Raw genomic sequence first — 20,435 nt, forward strand, 5'->3', positions numbered from 1 at the left:
ATTTGTAGATTAAGGGGGCTATAGTTAATATAGCCACCCATTATTTTTAAAAGGAAGAAAAGAGGGGGCCAACTTAATCGATCCCACATTATATTTTACTAGCATGCAACAAAAGCCATGTTCACACTGCTTTATCAATTGGCATTGAGGTCTTATTCGAATAAGGGTGTTTGGGGGCCTCAAGTGATATTTAATTATTATTATTACGGTAACGGATAGAAATAGTAATTCCCGGAACAGTAACGCGTGGAGATGGGAATACCCAATATTTGAACAGATATTTTATGGAAGTAATTTTTTTTAATGAGAGTGACAGGAGTGATTATGTTAAGACTGCTCAAGTTCCTTTTCTTTGAATGACATTACAGGCGGTCGAAGGGCAACACTACGGATGCGTCAGTTCTCTGTTACGTTGTGGTTCGGACTTGAACATCAAAGACGAGGACGGCAATACGGTGTTGCATTGTGCCTTGCTGAAACGACTCAACGACATAGCCTTGTCACTTCTCCAACAAGACGTCGATTGCAACGTGACAAACAACGACGGCGTCACTCCGCTCCACCTGGCAGCCACCGGGAAGCAAATGGGCGTCGCCAGGAAGCTGTTGCAAATGGGAGCGCGAATCAATGCCAAGGACAGAGAGCACAGGTAATTGAATTGTCTTTGATTATGTCTTCTTTTCGAGTGCTAGGCGTTAAAGGGCCACGAAATTGTTGGATTTTAAATAGTTTTCCATGTATGGATATGGCTAGAAATATTCGAGGCTATGATTGGTTTGATTTACTAGCACTATGTACGAAAGAAGATGAGGTTCTTGAAATTTGGGCCGAATTTTTCGAATTAATCTGTGGCCCTTTAAAGGAAGGATAAAGTTATCTATTAAACTACCACAAATCAAGTGTTTAAAGAAACATCTGACATCATTATTTTCAACTAGAGTTAATTTTTTAGAAATAGATAGGTTTAAATAGATAGCTTTAAAAGTATCATCACGCGCAGTCGCATGAAATTTTTCTCGCGCCGTTTTTCAATTTCGTTTTTGAATTTTCTGTTATTAAGAGTTAGGCTTAGCAAAATTTATATATATATGTATTAGGGTTAGCGGAGTAGCCGTTGTATTGACAAAGCAACTATGGCGTGCAAGTTGTCTCAAACGAACCTTATTACTTCGAATCTACGATCTTCTCGTTTTAAAGACATATCAAAGATTGAAGGTGTTAATTCCGCAACTACTAAGCTGAACTTGAAAACGACGAAAACCTCGAAATCTAATAAATCAGACAACCTTGATGATATACATACTTTACGGCCTTCATCTGACGATTCTTTAAATATTTCCTCAAGCGTTATCATCGTCCCTCCTACTACTGAAAACCAAGAAAGTTGTGTTGGTTGCAGTTGCTCCCATATTTCGCGTTGTGGATCAATGGAGGCTCGACTTAAAACTCTCGAATTGAAAATTTATTCCTTGATTTCTCAACGCCAAGACGATTCCGTAATGCTAAAGGACCACCAAGAAATTATCGATAACTTTTTCAACTGACATTGCCTACCAAGGTCAGGAAATTTTAGATGTCAAGAAAGAATTTTTGGATCTCAATCAGAAGTTACATGATGAATTTTCCACAATTCACGCTAATTGCTCAAACATTCAGACATCTATGAAACATACTGATGACTCTATCGCCACTCTATCGTCAAATCTAAAACGACTCGAACAATCTTATTCGAATCCCTCCTTTGCTGATACTGATTTGGATACTCGAATTGAGGTGACTCTTAAGGAACGAGAAGATGTTCAACGCATGCAATTTAACGCTATTCTTCGAAATCTCCCTGAGTCATCTCCCGACATTGATATATCCAATGTCCGTGGTGTGTTATCGGATATTGGTTTCCTCCATTCGGAATTATCCTCCATTTTGGTCGAACGTCTTGGACAACAAAGATCCGTTCCTCGTCTCACCAGATTAATCTTCCCTTCATTATCCTTGAAATATAAATTCCTTTCTTGTATGAAAACGTTCCGAACATCGAACTCCGAGACTTCACTCTCCTGCTCGATTGACCGAACCAAGCTCCAACAGACCAAACATTTGAAAGCCGTTGAAGAACTACGTAATCGATTAACCAAGGGAGAAAAGAATTTGATTATTCGTGACGGAGTGGTTCACCTTCGAACGGAATTTTATCGCCATCGTGATTCACCATCTTCTACTACAACCTTTCCTACTTCTCCAAAAAACATCTAACATCACCGGCTCTAGTTCCACCTTTCGGTCATTCGCCCTCTGTTAACAAGATCAATCTCTCAACTCCAACATTAAATCCGTGTGCTCCAATTTTTGTTCCTCGACAATTAAATTATATTTCATCACTTTTAACTAACATTGCTGGTCTCGCTGCTTATAAACTCTCTGAACTTCAGCAGGTCTGTTCTCAATTTAATGTGAACCTCGTCGCTTTAACAGAAACGTGGTTGACCCGAGATGTTTTGGATAGTGAGTTATCACTGATAGACCCATCTCTTTACCGACGTGATCGCACTCCCCCACTGAAAAGAGGTGGTGTCGCACTCTACGTATCGAATCTTATTCAATGTCGCGTGTTAACTCTTATTTCAAATAACGTCTCCGAGTTGTGGTCATCAACTCTTGGTCATCAACTCTTGGTCTAGAACACCTTGCTACCGCGTCGCAATCCCTACTAGTTTGCGTCATTTACCGTTCCCCCACCTACAATAACCACAGTGAAACGCTCGAACTTATTACAGCTGTGACCAATTACAGTGACTCTTAAAATATCAACCTACTCATCCTTGGTGACCTCAATTATCCGCATATTGACTGGCTACTATTTAGTCCTTCTGTTGGTGCATCGGCTGCAGCGCGTAATTTTGTGGATACGCTTTCTTCCATGAATTTACACCAAATTATATTGACACCGACTCGGTTCCGTGCCTCTAATGCTTCCAACATTCTTGACTTGGTTTTAAATAATGATCCTGACCTTGCCTTTGATCCTTTACATCTTCCCCCTATTGGAAACAGCGACCACAGTGTCATAGTATTCAAGGCATCCGTTTTAATTGATGTGAATCCTCCCATACGGAGGATCTGTAGAGATTTCTTTAAAGGCGATTACGAAAACTTTGTCAATTTCTTGAATGGTGTGCAATGGTGTCAAATTCTTCGATCAAATAACATTGACGTCTTATGGAATAAATTCATGCATATTCTAAATACAGGAATCTCACTCTTCGTGCCACTTCGCCGCTTAGGTGTATCTCCCACTCAACATACGACCGTCCGACTTTCGAAACCTAGCGCGTTCAAACGCCAACAATAGACTAATTTTGTACGACTTAAAAGGCGGGGTGCTAATTCTGACGTTGTGGATGCTGCCTTTGAAAAGTACAAACAAGCTCGAAATGGTCTTACCAATGCGTTGAGGAAAGTTAAAAGGAAATTAGAGTATACCCTCGCTAAACAAATTTCTTCTAATCCGAAGGCCTTCTACAGCCATGTCAATAAAATGCGCAAAACCAAATTTACAATTGGCGAAATGAAAACTGGCGATGGTGTGTTAACCACTGAACTTAATGCAATTGTTCAGACTCTAGTTTCTCACTTTGCCGAAGTGTCAAGTAATCAGCCGAATATTAACGTTACGCCTCCGACGAATCCAGATCGACCTAAGCTCTCGGTATTCCAATGCGACCTTAATGAAATTTACAAACTCCTTCAAAAACTAAATGTTAACCAAGCAGCAGGACCTGATGGGCTTCACCCTTACCTTCTGAAATCACTCGCTGGTTTCCTCACTGATCCTTTGTATCGCATCTTCACTCACAGCTTCAATACTGGGACAATTCCGGTTTCGTGGAAGGTTTCGTATCTTACTCCAATACATAAGTCTGGTAGTCGTACTGAACCGGGAAACTTTCGTGGTATCGCCCAAACTAGCAAAATTTCGCGTACAGCCGAACGAATAGCGAAACCACAGATTGAAGCTTTCCTCAATGAAATAGATTTTTTTTCCAAATCTCAACATGGATTCCTTCCTGGTAAATCCTGTTCAAGTAACCTCCTCGCGGCTACTAATGATTGGACCAAATGGCTAGATTCTGGTAAAGCTGTCGATGTAGTCTTTCTTGATCTCAGCAAAGCTTTTGACACGATACCTCACGATGGTTTACTCGCCGCGTTAGAGTCTGCTGGAATAACTGAGTTAGCTCTGAATTGGATTCGAGACTTAATAGTCGGCCGTTCACTAACGGTGTTTCTCAAAGGTGCTTCTTCCGATGCCCATTGTCCCCTAAGCGGAGTACCTCAAGGGACTGTACTTGGTCCTCTCCTGTTTTCGGTCATCATCAATGACCTTCCATCACGAAGCTGGGATACCCTCTTCTTACAGACAACGATTGTATCAATCTACAAGACGACCTTGATAGTGTTAACGTTTGGGCTTCCAATCTTGGTATGGCTTTTAATCCGTCTAAAAGTATGATTCTCCACCTTGGAAGTAACAACCCTCGGCAATCCTATACGCTCCGTGGATCTTCTATTGAGTGTTTTACCGAAATTCGTGATCTTGGAGTTATCACTGATGAACGTTTATTATATTCCTCTCACACTCAAACCATCAGTAAACGAATGAACTCGATTACCGGCTTGACGCGCCGCAACTTTTACTTCCGCTCAAATACTCTAACACGAACCATCTATTGTTCTCTACTTCTACCGAATATTGACTTTGCGTCGGTTGTGTGGTCTCCCGCTCTAGTGGGTGACAAAATCACCCTGACTAAAGCGCAGAATCGTTTTACGAAACTTACTCGTGGTCTCAACAAATCTTCACCAATTCAACGAAATAAAACCCTCGGCATTTTGGACCCTGTGACCCGTCATCGTGTTAACGATCTTGTCTATTTGTTTGTTCTCTATCAACGTGTTCTAAAGGCGCCGACTCACGATACATTTTTTGAACTTTTTGATTCTTCCACTAACACGCTTACTCGGGGTCATCAGGCAAAATTATTTAAACCACTTGTAAAAAAAACAATACGTCAACGGCACTTTTCAGGTCGAGTAATAAATGACTGGAACGCTCTTCCACTAGAGATTTTGAAATCTCCTTCTAAAGTCTCATTCCGAAAGGCGGTCTCATTGTGGATTCAAGATTCACTTTCCCAATGTGATAGTCCATGTTCTCTCCCTCATTTAGCTTAAAATTAAAAATTTACTGTGATCACCGATTATCTATATTATATATTCTAGTTTTTTTGTGTTATATTTTCAATGTGTTCTTCCAAGTATATCATCCGTGTCTGATCACATATAAGCCTACTGTGGCTTCGTGGTCTTGTATTTAGTATGATAAATAAATAAATAAATAAATAAATAAATAAATAGCCGGAAATTTTAAAAACACTAAAATGAAAAATAAATTTAAATATAACATAAAGGTTTTTGAAAATTTGTGGGGGAGAGTATTTGTCGAAACAGTAATTTCGTTTCCAATCTACATTTCACATTCCACCAAATCTGCATTCCGGTGTCTATACTACGATAGGAGTTTTCTCATAGTTTACGTTGTGAGCAAAAACGTTCGGCAATCCACCACAGATTTTCCTACTTTATACCCCCCTTAATACTCGGGCCATTATTTAGCCTAGTGGTACCGTAGTTTCCAATTTAGAAGATCGATCACAATTTTTAATGTAAACATCGCCATGTTGGTAGTAGTTTTATTATTATAATATTTCAGTATATTTTCGAGTTAAATATTTTGTCAGTTCGATATAGCTATTTTAAAGGTTAAGATCCGCTTATACTAAACTTCGCAAATTTGTGCACCTCAGATTTTAACCTTCTGGAATTTCCGTTAGGTAACGGAATTCATGTATATTCATTTTATTAGACAGGTTATGGACCCTTTTGGAAACATGTAGGAGGAACGTGTATAAGTTAAGAAGTAGTTATATACAATCTAATCTCCTACAAGTTTCCCCGTTCACGTTTTGAAGAAGGTATACGATATCATTTGACAAGAGCTCAATTTTCAGAACGCCATTGATGCTGGCCGCCTTATCCGGCAGTGCTCCTTTGGTGTCCTTCCTTCTGGACAATGGCGCGGATCGAGAGTGCCAAGACGTCGATTCCATGACCGCCCTGGACTACGTGAAATCCAAAGGACACGCCGAAATCGCGGAGTTACTACTACCGGAGAATTCACCGAGTTCTGACCAGGTCGGAGCAGTCTCAGAGACGGTTGCGGAAGAAGACTTTGAAGGTAACTGAGGACATTATGATGTTTTTACCATTTCAAAAATTTATGCACACCGATTACGTAATCGACTAAAGGCTATGAAGTGATTACGGGGTTATTATATTGTTTTCAAAATTATTATGGGCTGATTACAGTCGAGCGTTTACGAGTGGTTACGGGGTTATTACCGAGTTAATATGGAGGTTTTAGACTCTTCCTCTAGTATAGAGCAAAGAGGCTGTTATTTCCGCTTCTGGTGCATGCGGTGGAGGTGGTTATTATTACAGTGGAACCTTTAGGTCCGTATAATATATAGCTCCGTATAAGTCCCCTGGAATCGTCGAATTCTCTTGAATGGCACTCGATATAACTTTAATTAAGTGTGTCAGAACGGTATAGGAGTTAATGACAGTTTGTCGCAAAGTAAAAAAGGTTGGTGTCGGAAAATGCGTCATCAAAATCGAGGTACTCCAGCGCCGCCGAGTGAGGCGTTTTAGAACGTATATCTACGGGCGAGTAAATCGAAGAAAGAAAATCGCGCCAGACTATAGACTAAATATAATGTTGCTAGTACTATTCCAACTAGTAGGTTATGTAGTCTATAGTGTGACTAGGTCTCACTAGAAATTTTAATATACGCGAAGGTACAGCTGACACACTTTTGGGTCTTTTGCTACTTTTGGTATTAGTTCTCTCTATCTACCTATGCCAGTGCTGAGCCGCCGTTGTTTTAAAAAAACGGGGATATTTCGCCGCCGATTGGAAATTACAGCGTATGTGTTCCCGGGAATCGACGAATTATCTTCAACGGCACTCGATATTAATTAAATTCAAGCGTCATTCGATTGGTATTAGTTCTCTCTATCTACCAATACCAGTGCTGAGCCACTGTTTTTTTTACCAAAGGGGTAAATTCAAGAGTTCTAGGAGGAAGAGTCTACTATGGTGGTTAAAAGTCAGCTAGGCTAGGCTAATACCCAAGGCACCACCTTAGGGCTAAGTCGTCAAGTCACTTTTGAAGCCATTAATTCAGGTGGCCGGGTTACAATGCGTAGGAGGGTGGTGGCAAGCCCTGCATGCCACGCGTTCGAGCCATTAGCTCCCTACACTATCTATTACCGTTAACCTCAACAAGTTTTATGGAAGGGGAAACCGAAGATCTCGGGGGAAAACCCCTTAAACCAGTGGGGAGAGAACTTGCAAACTCAACGCAGAAGGAGTTGTTGCGAGTTTTCACCCAGTAGCATCTTGTTCTATGATAAGTTAAGTTAGAAGAGACCACCTATGGACTGTGAGAAGGTTGATAAAATACGCGAAAAAGTAGATTAGTCCATAATTAAAGGGGATAATATATCTAAATCCTAAACAAATTTGAAGAAATTAAAAAACTTACTAATAACTCGTACCGATAGGTCTTCGAGCGAATCTCGGATCAAATAGATCTTCGAGTAAAAAACTAAATAAAATAGCCAGAAATTCCAACGGTAGACCGGTGTCGTTCTATTTGGAACTCATCAGTACCGTGCGGGAAATCTGGCTGGCGACTGCTATATCGAAAAGAGAAACTAAGCCTAAACATTAAAAATTTCAAAACGCGTTGCATAGCAACGGAAAGCCGAAAAGGGGGGAATGTGGTGGAGAATAGTATACAGGGTCTTTTTTTTTGCTCGGAAAAGTGTTTTTTTTCAAAAACTATTTATAGTACCGATTTCAAATTTGGAAGGTCAATTCTCTATACCGGGGGACATCAGTTTGAGAAATTTGAGCGTTTTCGGTAATGTTTTTCACCAATTTTGAAAAATTATTTTTCGACCACTAGGTGCGAGATAAAAAAATTCTATTATAAAGTTGTAGGCCGTCATCGAAAACCCTTAAAAATTGTTCACTCGACGAAAAACAACTTATTTATCAGTGAAAATTCGATCTTGAAAAATTTACAAGTTGGTGAAGCCAAATTACGATTGTTTGAAACGATAATTGAAAAGGGAACAAGTCTAATACAAACGTAGTAGAGTTTTCACACTTGAAAAAATGTACACGTTTGGTTTTTAAATGCAGATATTTTATTCACATAAATTCTTACAAAACATTTTCAATAATATCACCATTGGCTGCAACACAGGTTTGTGCGCGGACAATTAAGTTCTCAAACGCTTTCTCTACCATTTCTGGTGTGACGTCTCGGCAAGCACTGATTATTCGTCTAATGAGTTCCTCCCTAGTGTCAATGGGCGTGGCGTATACCTTTGCTTTAACGAATCCCCAGAGAAAATAATCCAGCGGTGTTAGGTCAGGTGACCTTGCTGGCCAATGCACTGGACCATTTCTCCCTATCCACCTTTCAGGAAACTCGTTGCTGAGGTGCTCAGTTACTGGCCGGGAAAAATGCGGAGGGGCGCCATCTTGCTGAAACCACAACTGACGTCTTTCAGCCAATGGAAGGTCGTCGATTGCGTCACTCAGTTCGTTCTGTAGAAAATGTAAATACCTTTGGCCGTTGAGGTTCGTCGGCAGGAAAAAGGGACCAATCAAACGGTTTCCAACAAGTCCAACCCAAACATTGACCCGTTCAAATTGAACCTGGTGATGATATTCAAAACCCCAATGTGGGTTGATGTCAGACCAAAGATGGCTGTTTTGATGATTAAAGGGCCCATCTCTAGAAAATGACGCTTCGTCGGAGAACAAAACATGGCGCAAAAATTGTCTATCTTCTTGGACAGCATTTAGTAACCAGTTGCTAAATTCATAACGTCTTTGATGGTCTCCGTCAATTAGTCCTTGGTGGAGCGTAGCTCTGTATGGGTGATAGCGATTCTTACGAAGAATTTTCCACACACGATTTGCAGAACAACCCAAATCAGCAGCGGCGTTAGCGCAACTGCGACGAGGATATGCCACAAAGTACGCGAGTACATTGTTCTCGAAGTCTAAATCCGGTTGACCCAATCCGCGAAACCTAGGTTGCAAGTTACCAAATTGATTGAAATCGTGAATTGCTCGTCTTACTGTATTTACAGATGGTGCTCCATTTGGATGTCTTTCTGCGAAGATTTCAGTCACTCTTCTAAGGTTTTGCGCTGCTTCTCCATAGTAAATGGCAACTATCTCGGTACGCTCAGCTACTGAATAACGAGGCATTGTTCGAAATATTATCAAACACTGATAATAATCTCCCAAAGTTTTCCTTTAAATACCCAATGCATGTTTAGGATTGACCTATAGCTTCGTGTTTTTTAAATCCGGTCGTTTTTTTAACCAAAGTTTCAACTGGATTAGGTAATTCGGTTTCAATTATCGTTTCAAACAATCGTAATTTGGCTTCACCAACTTGTAAATTTTTCAAGCTCGAATTTTCACTGATAAATAAATTGTTTTTCGTCGAGTGAACAATTTTTAAGGGTTTTCGATGACGGCCTACAACTTTATAATAGAAATTTTTTATCTCGCACCTAGTGGTCGAAAAATAATTTTTCAAAATTGGTGAAAAACATTACCGAAAACGCTCAAATTTCTCAAACTGATGTCCCCCGGTATAGAGAATTGACCTTCCAAATTTGAAATCGGTACTATAAATAGTTTTTGAAAAAAAAACACTTTTCCGAGCAAAAAAAAAGACCCTGTATACGAAAAGTTAAGTTAGAAGAGACCACTTATGGACTGTGAGAAGGATTATAAAATACGCGAAAAAGTAGATTAGTCCATAATTAAAAGGGATAATATATCTAAATCCTAATTACATAAGATCATCATTTAAGGAAAACGCTCAACTTACCCATTTTTGTAGCACCATTTAGTATCGGCCAAAAGAAAATGACTTTATCTTTCTTTATTAATAAGGATTAATTAATTAATTATTATCTATTCTTAATAATTTATTTTATCATAAATAGCAATTTGTTTTGGTAGATTTCTAAAACGCACCAAAATGCTTCGAGTTTTCTGAAATTTACCAATTCAATTGAAGTTACCTAAAATTAAGAGAAGCCTTCTTCCAGGGGCTTGTAGGCCACACTATGAAGCTATTTGGCGCTCTTTTAACTCATCGTAGGGAAATGGGGAAAACAGAGGCATATTTCTCAACTCACCCCCTACAATTTTTGCATACATTTTTGAAACACCCTGTATAGTGTAAGCATTTCTTTTTATTCCAATGTAACACTTTTGAATACGCTAATTGCATATTAATTATCTAAATTGCTCTAGACAACGCATAATTATTTTTTAAATGTTACATATTGACATAATTTCCTCCGCGAAACAACGAACGTGGTAAAATCAAGTAAACATAGATTGTTAATATTAAACAACTTTTCTGAATTTAAGGTAATATTTTCCTTTACATCTCGATGTTCATTAAGGTCCTGGTAGACGACTATTTGTTGGTACGGCTGCGACATCCAGATAAGAGGGATGACTTTGACAAAAATTGAGAGTAACACAATGCCGATGGACATCAGTAATTTACTTATTAAGGACATAATTAATTAATTAAGGACAATCATCACTTTTTTATTAAGGAAATTCATATCTTTTTTATTATGTACATTAATAACGTTCTTATTAAGGACCTAAATAGTTTTCTTCTTAAGGACAGTATTAATTACTAAAATACTGAATTATAATTGAAGATATTTATTACTTACTAATTATTGTACTAGTTAACGAAGTATTTTATCAAATAACTAATAAAGCAAATGAGCAATTTCCTAAATAAAGAAATGATAAAAATTGAGATAATTATCTATTGGGTTTTTTAAATTACGAATTTAGAAATTTACGAAAAGTAAAAATTCAAACAATTAAATATTTTTCAAATAGTCAACAAATAATTTTTTAAAAATTGCTAGATTTATAGTTTTGGAAGATTAAAAGTGACGTTTGTTTTGTTAATAACTTGATCACTCTCTCGTTATAATTAATCGCTAATTTACCATTTTCCAAATTGAAATTGTTTTAAGAAGTATTTACTAATGGGGTCAGCACTTTCGACTTGCAGCAAGAGGAGCCGCATTTGATCCAAGCTTGTGGCACTTGATGAAAACTCTTCCCGCTAGTTAAAGTGGTTACCCCTAGCATTAAATATTTGTTGAGATTAAAGAGCAACGCAAGTGCCCATGCAGGGGGTAAATTATCTAATTGATAAAACGAACGACTGCACCTGCGCTATCTGTCATAGCCTTTACCTCTGTAAAAATGAGAACCATATTTGCCGAATTTATTTTGTATAAATGCGCCTTTCGAGGTTCTTGAGCGATAGCAAAATCCATGAATTCCGAGGAAAGTGAAGTTATCGAGGTTACCAAAAATCGGATCCTTCATATAAAAAATATAATAAAACAAAGATAAATATTCTGACGGGTTATAATGATTTGGAAATTGTTTAGGGAGACGGGATATAGGGGTAAGCGTGTGAGGTTTCGGCAGAGATATACCGCGTCCAAGGCGGTTTCAACCTCCATAATTGAAAAATAATTTTTTCGAAAAACATGGTTGAATCTAAAATATCAACGTCAAACACTCGAAAACTAACGCAGTTCTTTTCTCCATAATAAATAAATTAAGCTAAGCCTAAAATCCTAGGTTCGTGGGTGTTGAGCTAATACATTAGCACCACGTGGCTACACCTAGGAGAATAAGGGTAAAGTTTCCGCGCGGTATAATTTATAAAATCCTCCTTGGAAAACCAACTTACGACTTGTAGAAGAAAACATAGTTCCAAATCAAGGCATGCCTTACATGGCCACTTGCGTCGCCCTGTAACGGTATTAGTTAGTGTAGGTAACTGTTGGCTCGAGCGACTGAAGGGCTTGTCACAATATAGCCTGGCCATCAGAAATAATGGTAATAAAAGTCGCTAGCTGATATAGACGTATCGTGGTGCCTTGACTTAGCTATATTTTTCTTTTCGTAGGAATGCCCAAAATGGGTGATCATTAGTAAATGACGGTATCGTAACTAACAATGGTCAAAAATAAATAAATAAAAGTACGACGGATACTTCATGGTTTAAATTTTCATATTTATTAAAATTAGCAAGCATTCAGGTTAGAAACCCCTTGTTAAGCGAAGTGACGCGGTTGCGATTTAAATCCGGCCCTAACATCATGTTAGTAACATTTGCCAAGATTGCCTACGCATAAAGGCCGGCACTGATATAATAATAATATAAATAATAATCAGCTAGGCTAATACCCTTGGCACCACCTTAAGCCCAAGTCATCTAGCGATTTTTAATGCCTTAACCAGGTGGTCGGGCTACAATGCGTAGGAGGGTAGGCCTTTATCTCATTGGTTTTTCTAAAGTTGACGCACAAGCCAGTGACATTTTTCCCTCCCCACTCTTACTGGGTGCCAAAATAGAGTCTCGACATCGGACATAGTCATTGTCCCAAAGTACAAAAAAACATTGTGGCTTCTGGAGAACGTTTATGAAATAACACAATTTTGGAAAATGCATGGACTATTTTTATGTTTGCGCTCGATGACTAGAAGCTATTTACCACCGAAATGAATCTAGGTGGCGTAACGACGCTAGGTTCTCCGAGGCAGCGCCTATGATCCAGCGTTTGCTACAGACAAATTAAAAATTTACCACCGAAACGAATCTAGGTGGCGTAACGACGCTAGGTTCTCCGAGGCAGCGCCTATGATCCAGCGTTTGCTACAGACAAATTAAAAAGTCAGAAGAACGTTTTATCTTAAATTAACTTATCAAAATATAAACAAACGATGGAAAAATTATATGAAAATGCAAGTATCATTATTTATAAAGTTAAATTTACGAATAACGATGAATAAGAACTAATAGTGTGTACCTTTGCCACTGCCTAACTAGGTTTCCATAGCCAACTAAATGAGTCATAGCTATAGTTTTCGGTCGCGAATATGTGCGCCTTTTTTATCACAAATCGGATTCTACCAGTCTGTCGCGTTTAAGAGAAAGGTCAATTGCACTCGGTTACAGTATATAATTCGTTTAATAAATTTAGGTTTTAACTTTGCTTGATCATACCAATGTTTGCTGTGTGCCTCTCCAGAACTATTTTTCTTAAAGGTAACCTGCCTATAAGTTCACTATTTATGAAGTCGAAAGTGCCTAAGTTATGAATAAATAGTCGGGATCGTTTTTCGATAATCGTTGTCAAATTGTATTGTATTAGCCTAGCGGATTATTATTATTATCTATCGGAAAAGATAGGCATATCATGTGTCAGAATTTATAGCCCAGTGTACCGGTACTGTTACAACCACACAACCGGAGGTCTATCATCATAACGTCACTCCGCACACAGCTATCCTAATTATTTCGACTAAATGCTCTTTGTGAATCATCCATTTAATCGATTTAAAATTGACTTAATTCACTTAACTTTGATTAATTGCATTTAAGAGATTAAATTCATACAACTATTATTTAATCCACTTAACATGAATGAATAAATCCATTTAAAATGAAATAATTCTTTCAAAAATTATTTAATTAATTTAAATTGTTTAATTTATATAGCCATGATGTAATCCATTTAAAATTATTTAATTTTTTTAATAATTATTATAATATCAGGACCAAGAATCTCGAGTTCAGATGAAGGGTACAATTAATACATGAAAATTAGTGGCCAAAAATAGAAAATTTATAAATGGAACTTTTATTTAATTTACACAATTTACTATGTTCGTACAGGTGTCAGAAAACCAGTTGAACATCGAGAGGGGGACAACCTTTCGTGGGACGATTCCAGCAGCAACAGCAACGTCGATGGAACCGCCTCGAAAGAAGCCCCAAAGAACCACCCTGCTCGAGCTCGTGAGTTAAAGAAGTGAATCTTCCATATCACAGACGCCAATGGCGAAATGCTTTTCATAGTCGTAGGCACAGTATTTAACGTTAACCAATTTGAATGAAAATAGTAAATAGATCTGTTACAGGGTGTCTCTTTTGGCTCTGACTGGGCATTTTTCTCAGAGTTAGAGTTGTGTCTAGTATGGGAAGACAAATAATTAAAATTTTAAGAAAAATTGGAACATTTTTCACGTTTTTGAACAATCTATTTTTTGGCGGGAAGGTGTTAGACAAAATTTTCCAATGAAATCATTGTCGATAATGTACAAAGAAAAAAATTCTATAAAAAAGCCAATTTTTCATGATTATACGAGGTGATGAAAAAAACAAGCTCTCCATATAGGGCAATTTGCCAGTATTGTGAGCAAATTTAAAAAATGTCCTAAAATAGGTTCATTTTAAAGTTTATTCGTACAATAATATCAGAACATTTATATATAAGGTTCAATGATATCTCCGTTGGCCATGATGCATGTTTCGGCACGATAGAGCATCTCTCGATACGAGCCAGTGATCATATCAGGAATGAGAAGTGCCAAGGCTGCAATAATTCGTTGTCGTAAAGCATCTATGATCGCCACGGGCGTCTCGTAAACACTTTCTTTGATGCAACCCCATAAGTGAAAGTCCATCGACCTTAGGTCTGGAGACCTCGGAGGCCATCGAACCGTTCGAACGGAACCGTTTCTACCAATCCAACGCTGAGGGAACTCGTTGTTAAGATGCTCCACAACACATCGATGTTGATGGGGTGGTGAACCGTCTTGTTGGTAACATATGTGTCTGTAAGTATCCAGCAGAATGTCGTCTAACGCGTCTGGTACTTGGTTCTGCAAGAGTGCCAAGTAATTTGGTTCATTAAGACGATTCGGAAGGAAAAACTCCTGACAACTCTATCTCCGACCAAACCCGCTCAAACATTCAGTTGAAATTGTTGTTGATGATGGTAAGGGAAAACCCAGTGAGGATTTTCATAACTCCACATGTGATTGTTTTGGCACCAAAAGATGAGTGATTAATTTTGGGTCATCATCAGATATGTTAATTAGCCAGTTGCAGAAATCATATCATATTTGCGCACTTAACTGCCTATTGCCCCATAGGGACAACTTTTTACCATCACCTCGTATCTTCGTGAAAAATTGGTCTTTTTCAATGGAATATTTACTTTGTACATTTCTGACAGTTCTCTACAACTTTCTCATTGGAATTTTTGTCAAGCACCTTCGCGCCAAAAAGTAAATTTTTCAAAAAAGTGAAAATTTGTATTTTCAGCGTTTCCATACTACGCATAATTCCTAAAAATTTCGTAACTCTAACTCTTGTAGTTTTTTGATAAAAATGCTCAGTCAGAGCAAAAAAAGAGAGCCTATATATTTGAAATATACATATAAAATGTTAGGGATATATTCCACTGATTTATGTAATTAATTTTGAATATCGTCGTGGCATAATTTTCTTCAATGATGCGACCGATATTCATTCACTTAAGAGTTGGTTACTGAAGACAATCTAGTATAATGCTTAGTTGTTGAAAGACCTCAGTAACGTGTTATTAATTTTTCATGTTAAAATGTAGAGATTAAGAGCATTAGTTCTGCTTCTCAGGATAATGCAGCGTTGGAGAAAGTTTCAGGTAAAATATGAAGATATATCAAGAATTAACCATTATAGTGGGAGCGCATGGTAAGAAATTGTTCGGAATCATCATACAGCTCTGAAAATTGATACACACGTACCCCAAACTATACTACGAAATAGTGTCAAATGTTTGTACAAAAATCCTATTGGTTCTGTTTTTATAAGCAATTTAACCAATTGAACATTGTTTTGGAATTGACGTTAAGCAATTTAACCAATTGATACCGAGATCGTGGTAAAGTGAGATTTATGAGGGATATCAAATCTTATTATTTAAGACACACTGTATCTCGACAACCCATTGCCAAATATTTAGAAAAAAGCTTCTAACTCCGGTGGTAAAGGGAATCAAAATATTGTTTTGTGTGGAACGATACTTCGTATGGTAATACCTTAAACTAGATATAGACCCACTTCCAAATTTTTTCGGCGTTTTTTTAAATAATTTCTTGGTTTTTGCTTACGCTAGTTCATGAAAAATTTTTTAAAAATTAAAACCAAGATTCAGAGTTTTCAGATGTTTACTATTCCATATTTCCATGGCAACGACTCTTAGATCCAATTCCGTGGTTTTCAAATCAAGACTTGGCATTATGACGTAGGCAATACGTCACCCATGCTTTTTCCCCATTGGAAAAAAGCATACCAGTATGGCAGCCATAGCTCGCAAATTAACGTGCCCGGTTTGTATGGAACTCGTAATGGTTTTTCGCTAGTGGTATCTTAATTTGTAAAACGTAAAAGTTAATCAAATTTGAGTTTTATAAGTTATTAATTTATTTTTGAACAATTACATCTGTAATGGCTTCAAAGGATAGCGATATAGATTGGGAATGATGTCTACTATGCCAGAAAGATTCAAAAGAATGACTAGAATGTCCTTCGAAACGAACAGATTTTATGTGGGAAATTTAGATTTTATAAATTTTTAAATTATTTTTGTACAACAGTCGTGTATTAAATCAAATTTCTGTTAACTTATAAAAATAACAAAGGGTTTTATTTTTTTTAGCAATTTCTCTAATTTTTAGAAAGTATTCTAAAACTAATTTTATTATCATATAGAATTTGTTAGTATGCGTTAAAACGCAATTTAAACTTAAAACTCCGAAAATTTGGAGGTGGATCTATAAATCTCAAACTAACACGACCTCGGTATCCATTCATAGTGTTTGGGAATTGACGTTTTGGGGACAAATTTAAATGTTATTATATATTTTAATATAATTTTGTGTGTAGAAAATCGAAAATATGCGTCATTTTCTGTAATTGACACCAGGGTCCAAACCTTTTTTTCAGGAGTTTAAGAAATTCTTTTTACACTATATGTTTAAGATTGTCCTAGACATTACTTTAAAATTTGGAAAGTATCTATTAAACACAATTGCTGAAAATTTAATACAAAGCACCAAATGTGATGAAAATATGGCATTTTCAAATGTTTTTTATTTAAAAGAGTGAAGGTGGCTGCAAGACGCCTTAGAATATTCTCATAGATAATTTTCCGAAGAAAACCATACAACATTTCTGACGAATGAATGTCATTAAGATTTGTAGATACAGCAACGTTTATAGCAACCAAAAAATCATATTTTTATCACTGTTAATATTGCGTCTTTGATCATTTTGTTTTCTTTTAATAAACACAATGTGGGATGAAAATATATAACTTTTTCCACTGTTATTTGTTTTTATTCAAAGATGCTAAAACGTAATATTTGTAAACCTTCGGCGGGGATTTCGAATTTGACCTCTTTACGGTTTAATTAATAAGCATACCTGTGCGTCTTCATATAAATTGAGTTTAGTTGAAATATGTTTCAAAGGAGATATTAAATATTAGATGCATACCGATTTAATTCAACACCAATATAACGTATTTTGAGTTTTACGCCTGATTACCATCATAAAAGTTGCACATTTCATGGTTCAAATTTCTGCAGTACCTATTCTTAATCTACCCTGTATTCGCGAAGCGAATTTATGTGAAGTATATTTTATGGTATATGCCTATTAGCGCAGTTCCCGTTAGCGCGGTATCTAAATAGCGCAGATTCATATTTCTGAATTCGCAGATACCCTCTGAAAAACGTAAATATTGCATATTTAGCCATTTTTCTTAAAGCAGTTTTTTTTTGGGTTTAGCATCTATTTGAACTGTTAGCGTACGATTATAGTTCTGTTGTGCTGTAAATACCAATAATTTTCTTCTTTTTCTACGGGAAAATACTGTTCTTGGATTTATTCTCTAGTGAATATGTTACCAGTCGAACAGCAATGTAATCGTAGTTTCTCGGCTTTTCAGCTACGATGAACATGTAGTATCTGTTATCCTGAGAATACGTTTTTCGGTTCAAAGAAATGAATGCAGCTTGCATTAGATCCACTTTCCTCGTGGAGAAGCTTGTAGGTTAGGTTAGGTTGGGCTATGGTGAGATCCCCATGTTTTCCCGTTAGTGCTTTCAACCCAGTTGTTGAGATTGGGCTTGCAAAAAACCATATTTGTATAGAGGGATTGAAATCTGAAATGTGTTTGACTCTTTGTTCCTTTATACGGAACTGTGCAAATGGGAAACCGCGCAAACGGAAATTGCGCTAATTTTATAACATACTTTATAAACTATCATCTTCATTATTTTTTTCATGGTCAGTACAAACAATATCATAATAGAGTTTGTTTGCAAAGATTAAGGTAAGACGTGCAGGAACCCTTATCAATTAAACCGTACATCGGTGAAATTCGTAATCACAGTGGAAAAAGTTATATATTTTCATCCTACGTTGTGTTTATTTGTAGCATAAAAGAAAACAAGATGATCAAAGACACAATACAAATAGTGATAAAAATATATAATTTTTTGGATGTTATAAACGTTGCTGTATTTACAAAACTTAACGACATCCATCGATCGGAAATTTTGGCATGGTTTCTGCGACACATTATCTACGATAATATTCTAAAATGTCTTGCAGCCACCTCCACTCTCTTAAAGAAAACCGTTTGAAAATGCCATATTTTGATTAAATTTGGACCTTTATATTAAATTTTCAGCAGTCGCCTTTATTAAAGACTTACATGTATCTTATACAAATATTGCAACAATAATCCCTTAAAAACCCCGCAAAGAAAACGTTTGACCCCCTGGTGTCACTAAGGGAAAAATTATTCATATTTTCAGTTTCTACATACGAAATTTTATTTAAATATATAATAACATGTTATATTTCATAGATATTTTTTTGTTCCTAAAACATCAATTCCAAAACTCTGTGCAATTGGTTAAATTCCTTATAAAAACCGAACCAATTAGAATTTAGTAAAACTATTTTTGGCTATTTTATAGTATGGTTCAGGGTATATGTGTATCAATTTTCAGAGCTGTATGACAACTCCGAACAATTAGAGTGTTTTTATTTACCATACGCTCCCACGTTTAGGGATGATAACTTTATTGATACGATTTTTAGTGTTGCACCCAATTGCTCAGAATCTTTTCCCCACAAAATGAATTAAAATTGGTTTATCATATGTTCACTTAAAGTGACGTCATCCTAGGCGATTGAAGAGCACTCTAGTGTCGTTTTTCCTTCTCTTGCTGGGGAAAATTAGAGCAGCGGATTGTCTAAATATAGTCATTATCTCTAATATTAAATAAATACATTCTAGGCGATATCTTTCACCATAAATCGTTATTAGTTTCGTAATTTTCACACTTTCTTTTTACTGAGAACTATTCACAACAGAGACATTCAAGTCGACTTAGTCGCTGTTGTCTGTTCTTTCGCTTTTGCGTCTCACGATGCTTTTGACAGTGCCCCGCTAGAGGGCGATTTTTCTCCCGTAACGACGTCAGTCCGTGGATAGCTTTCAGTTAAATATTTCACAAATATACATTGTATATTAAGTATATTTAAGACGTATGCTTTCACTTCTCGCGTCTGAGATATAAAGCCGTAGATTAATTGAATTAAAACCAATAAATGTTTTCATAAAAAATATTTGATTTAAATCCAATTGATTTTATATACATTTGTAGGTTTGAAAAAACGAACCGAGAATGAAGGTCCGGACAACATTTCGTGGAATGATTCAAGCAGCAACGATGATTTGCCCATCGCGAAGAAAACTCCAACAAATCAAATCAACCGTAAGTTTGAATATAAAACATCGAAAGTAACATAATAGTATTACTGACAACTCATCGCGGGTTATTACTAGTCTTTGGAATTGCGAAACAAGCATTAAGAAAGCGGTTCATTTGACCGGGGTCCATGCAGTTTGAAAGGATAATCCCGGGTATATGCCCGAAAACGTTAATTTATCTCTAATAATAACGGTTCTTATGAAGCCTTAATTATTATTTAACTAGAGTCAGATACCCCAACTCTGAACACTTTTTACAAACCCTAGTGAAAAATGAAAGGGTGATGTCAAGAAGTATTCTTCGGAAATTCTCACAACTTAACAGCTTTCTAAGTTAAACATATTTTTAGCATACTCAACTTTTTGAAAGGCACTATTAGCAGCTAACTCTAAACACCCACTATTGGCGGCTAGTTCTGTACAAATTGGGGTAACTCTGAACACCACTTCTAACTATGAACATCCGTGTGTAACTCTGGAAAATGAAAAACGATTATATCTCTAAGCCTATTTTTTGTTGGCCTACCGAAATT

General features: G+C 36.8%; 1 protein-coding gene across 1 annotated transcript in view; it reads left to right on the plus strand.

The window, feature by feature from the left end:
* The window catches only part of LOC149933782 (uncharacterized), a 72,988-nt gene that overhangs the window by 9,692 nt on the left and 42,861 nt on the right, over positions 1–20,435 (plus strand). The window contains exons 4-8 of the mRNA XM_090157421.1: positions 369–649; positions 6,069–6,295; positions 13,959–14,081; positions 15,697–15,753; positions 19,796–19,906. Coding sequence (XP_090013547.1) covers positions 369–649; positions 6,069–6,295; positions 13,959–14,081; positions 15,697–15,753; positions 19,796–19,906 — 799 coding nt within the window. The remainder of the gene's footprint in view (positions 1–368; positions 650–6,068; positions 6,296–13,958; positions 14,082–15,696; positions 15,754–19,795; positions 19,907–20,435) is intronic.

This window comes from Leiobunum rupestre, chromosome 8 (genome assembly GCF_980474605.1).
Source record: "Leiobunum rupestre chromosome 8, qqLeiRupe1.1.hap1, whole genome shotgun sequence".
Classification (NCBI taxonomy): Eukaryota; Metazoa; Arthropoda; class Arachnida; order Opiliones; family Sclerosomatidae; genus Leiobunum; species Leiobunum rupestre.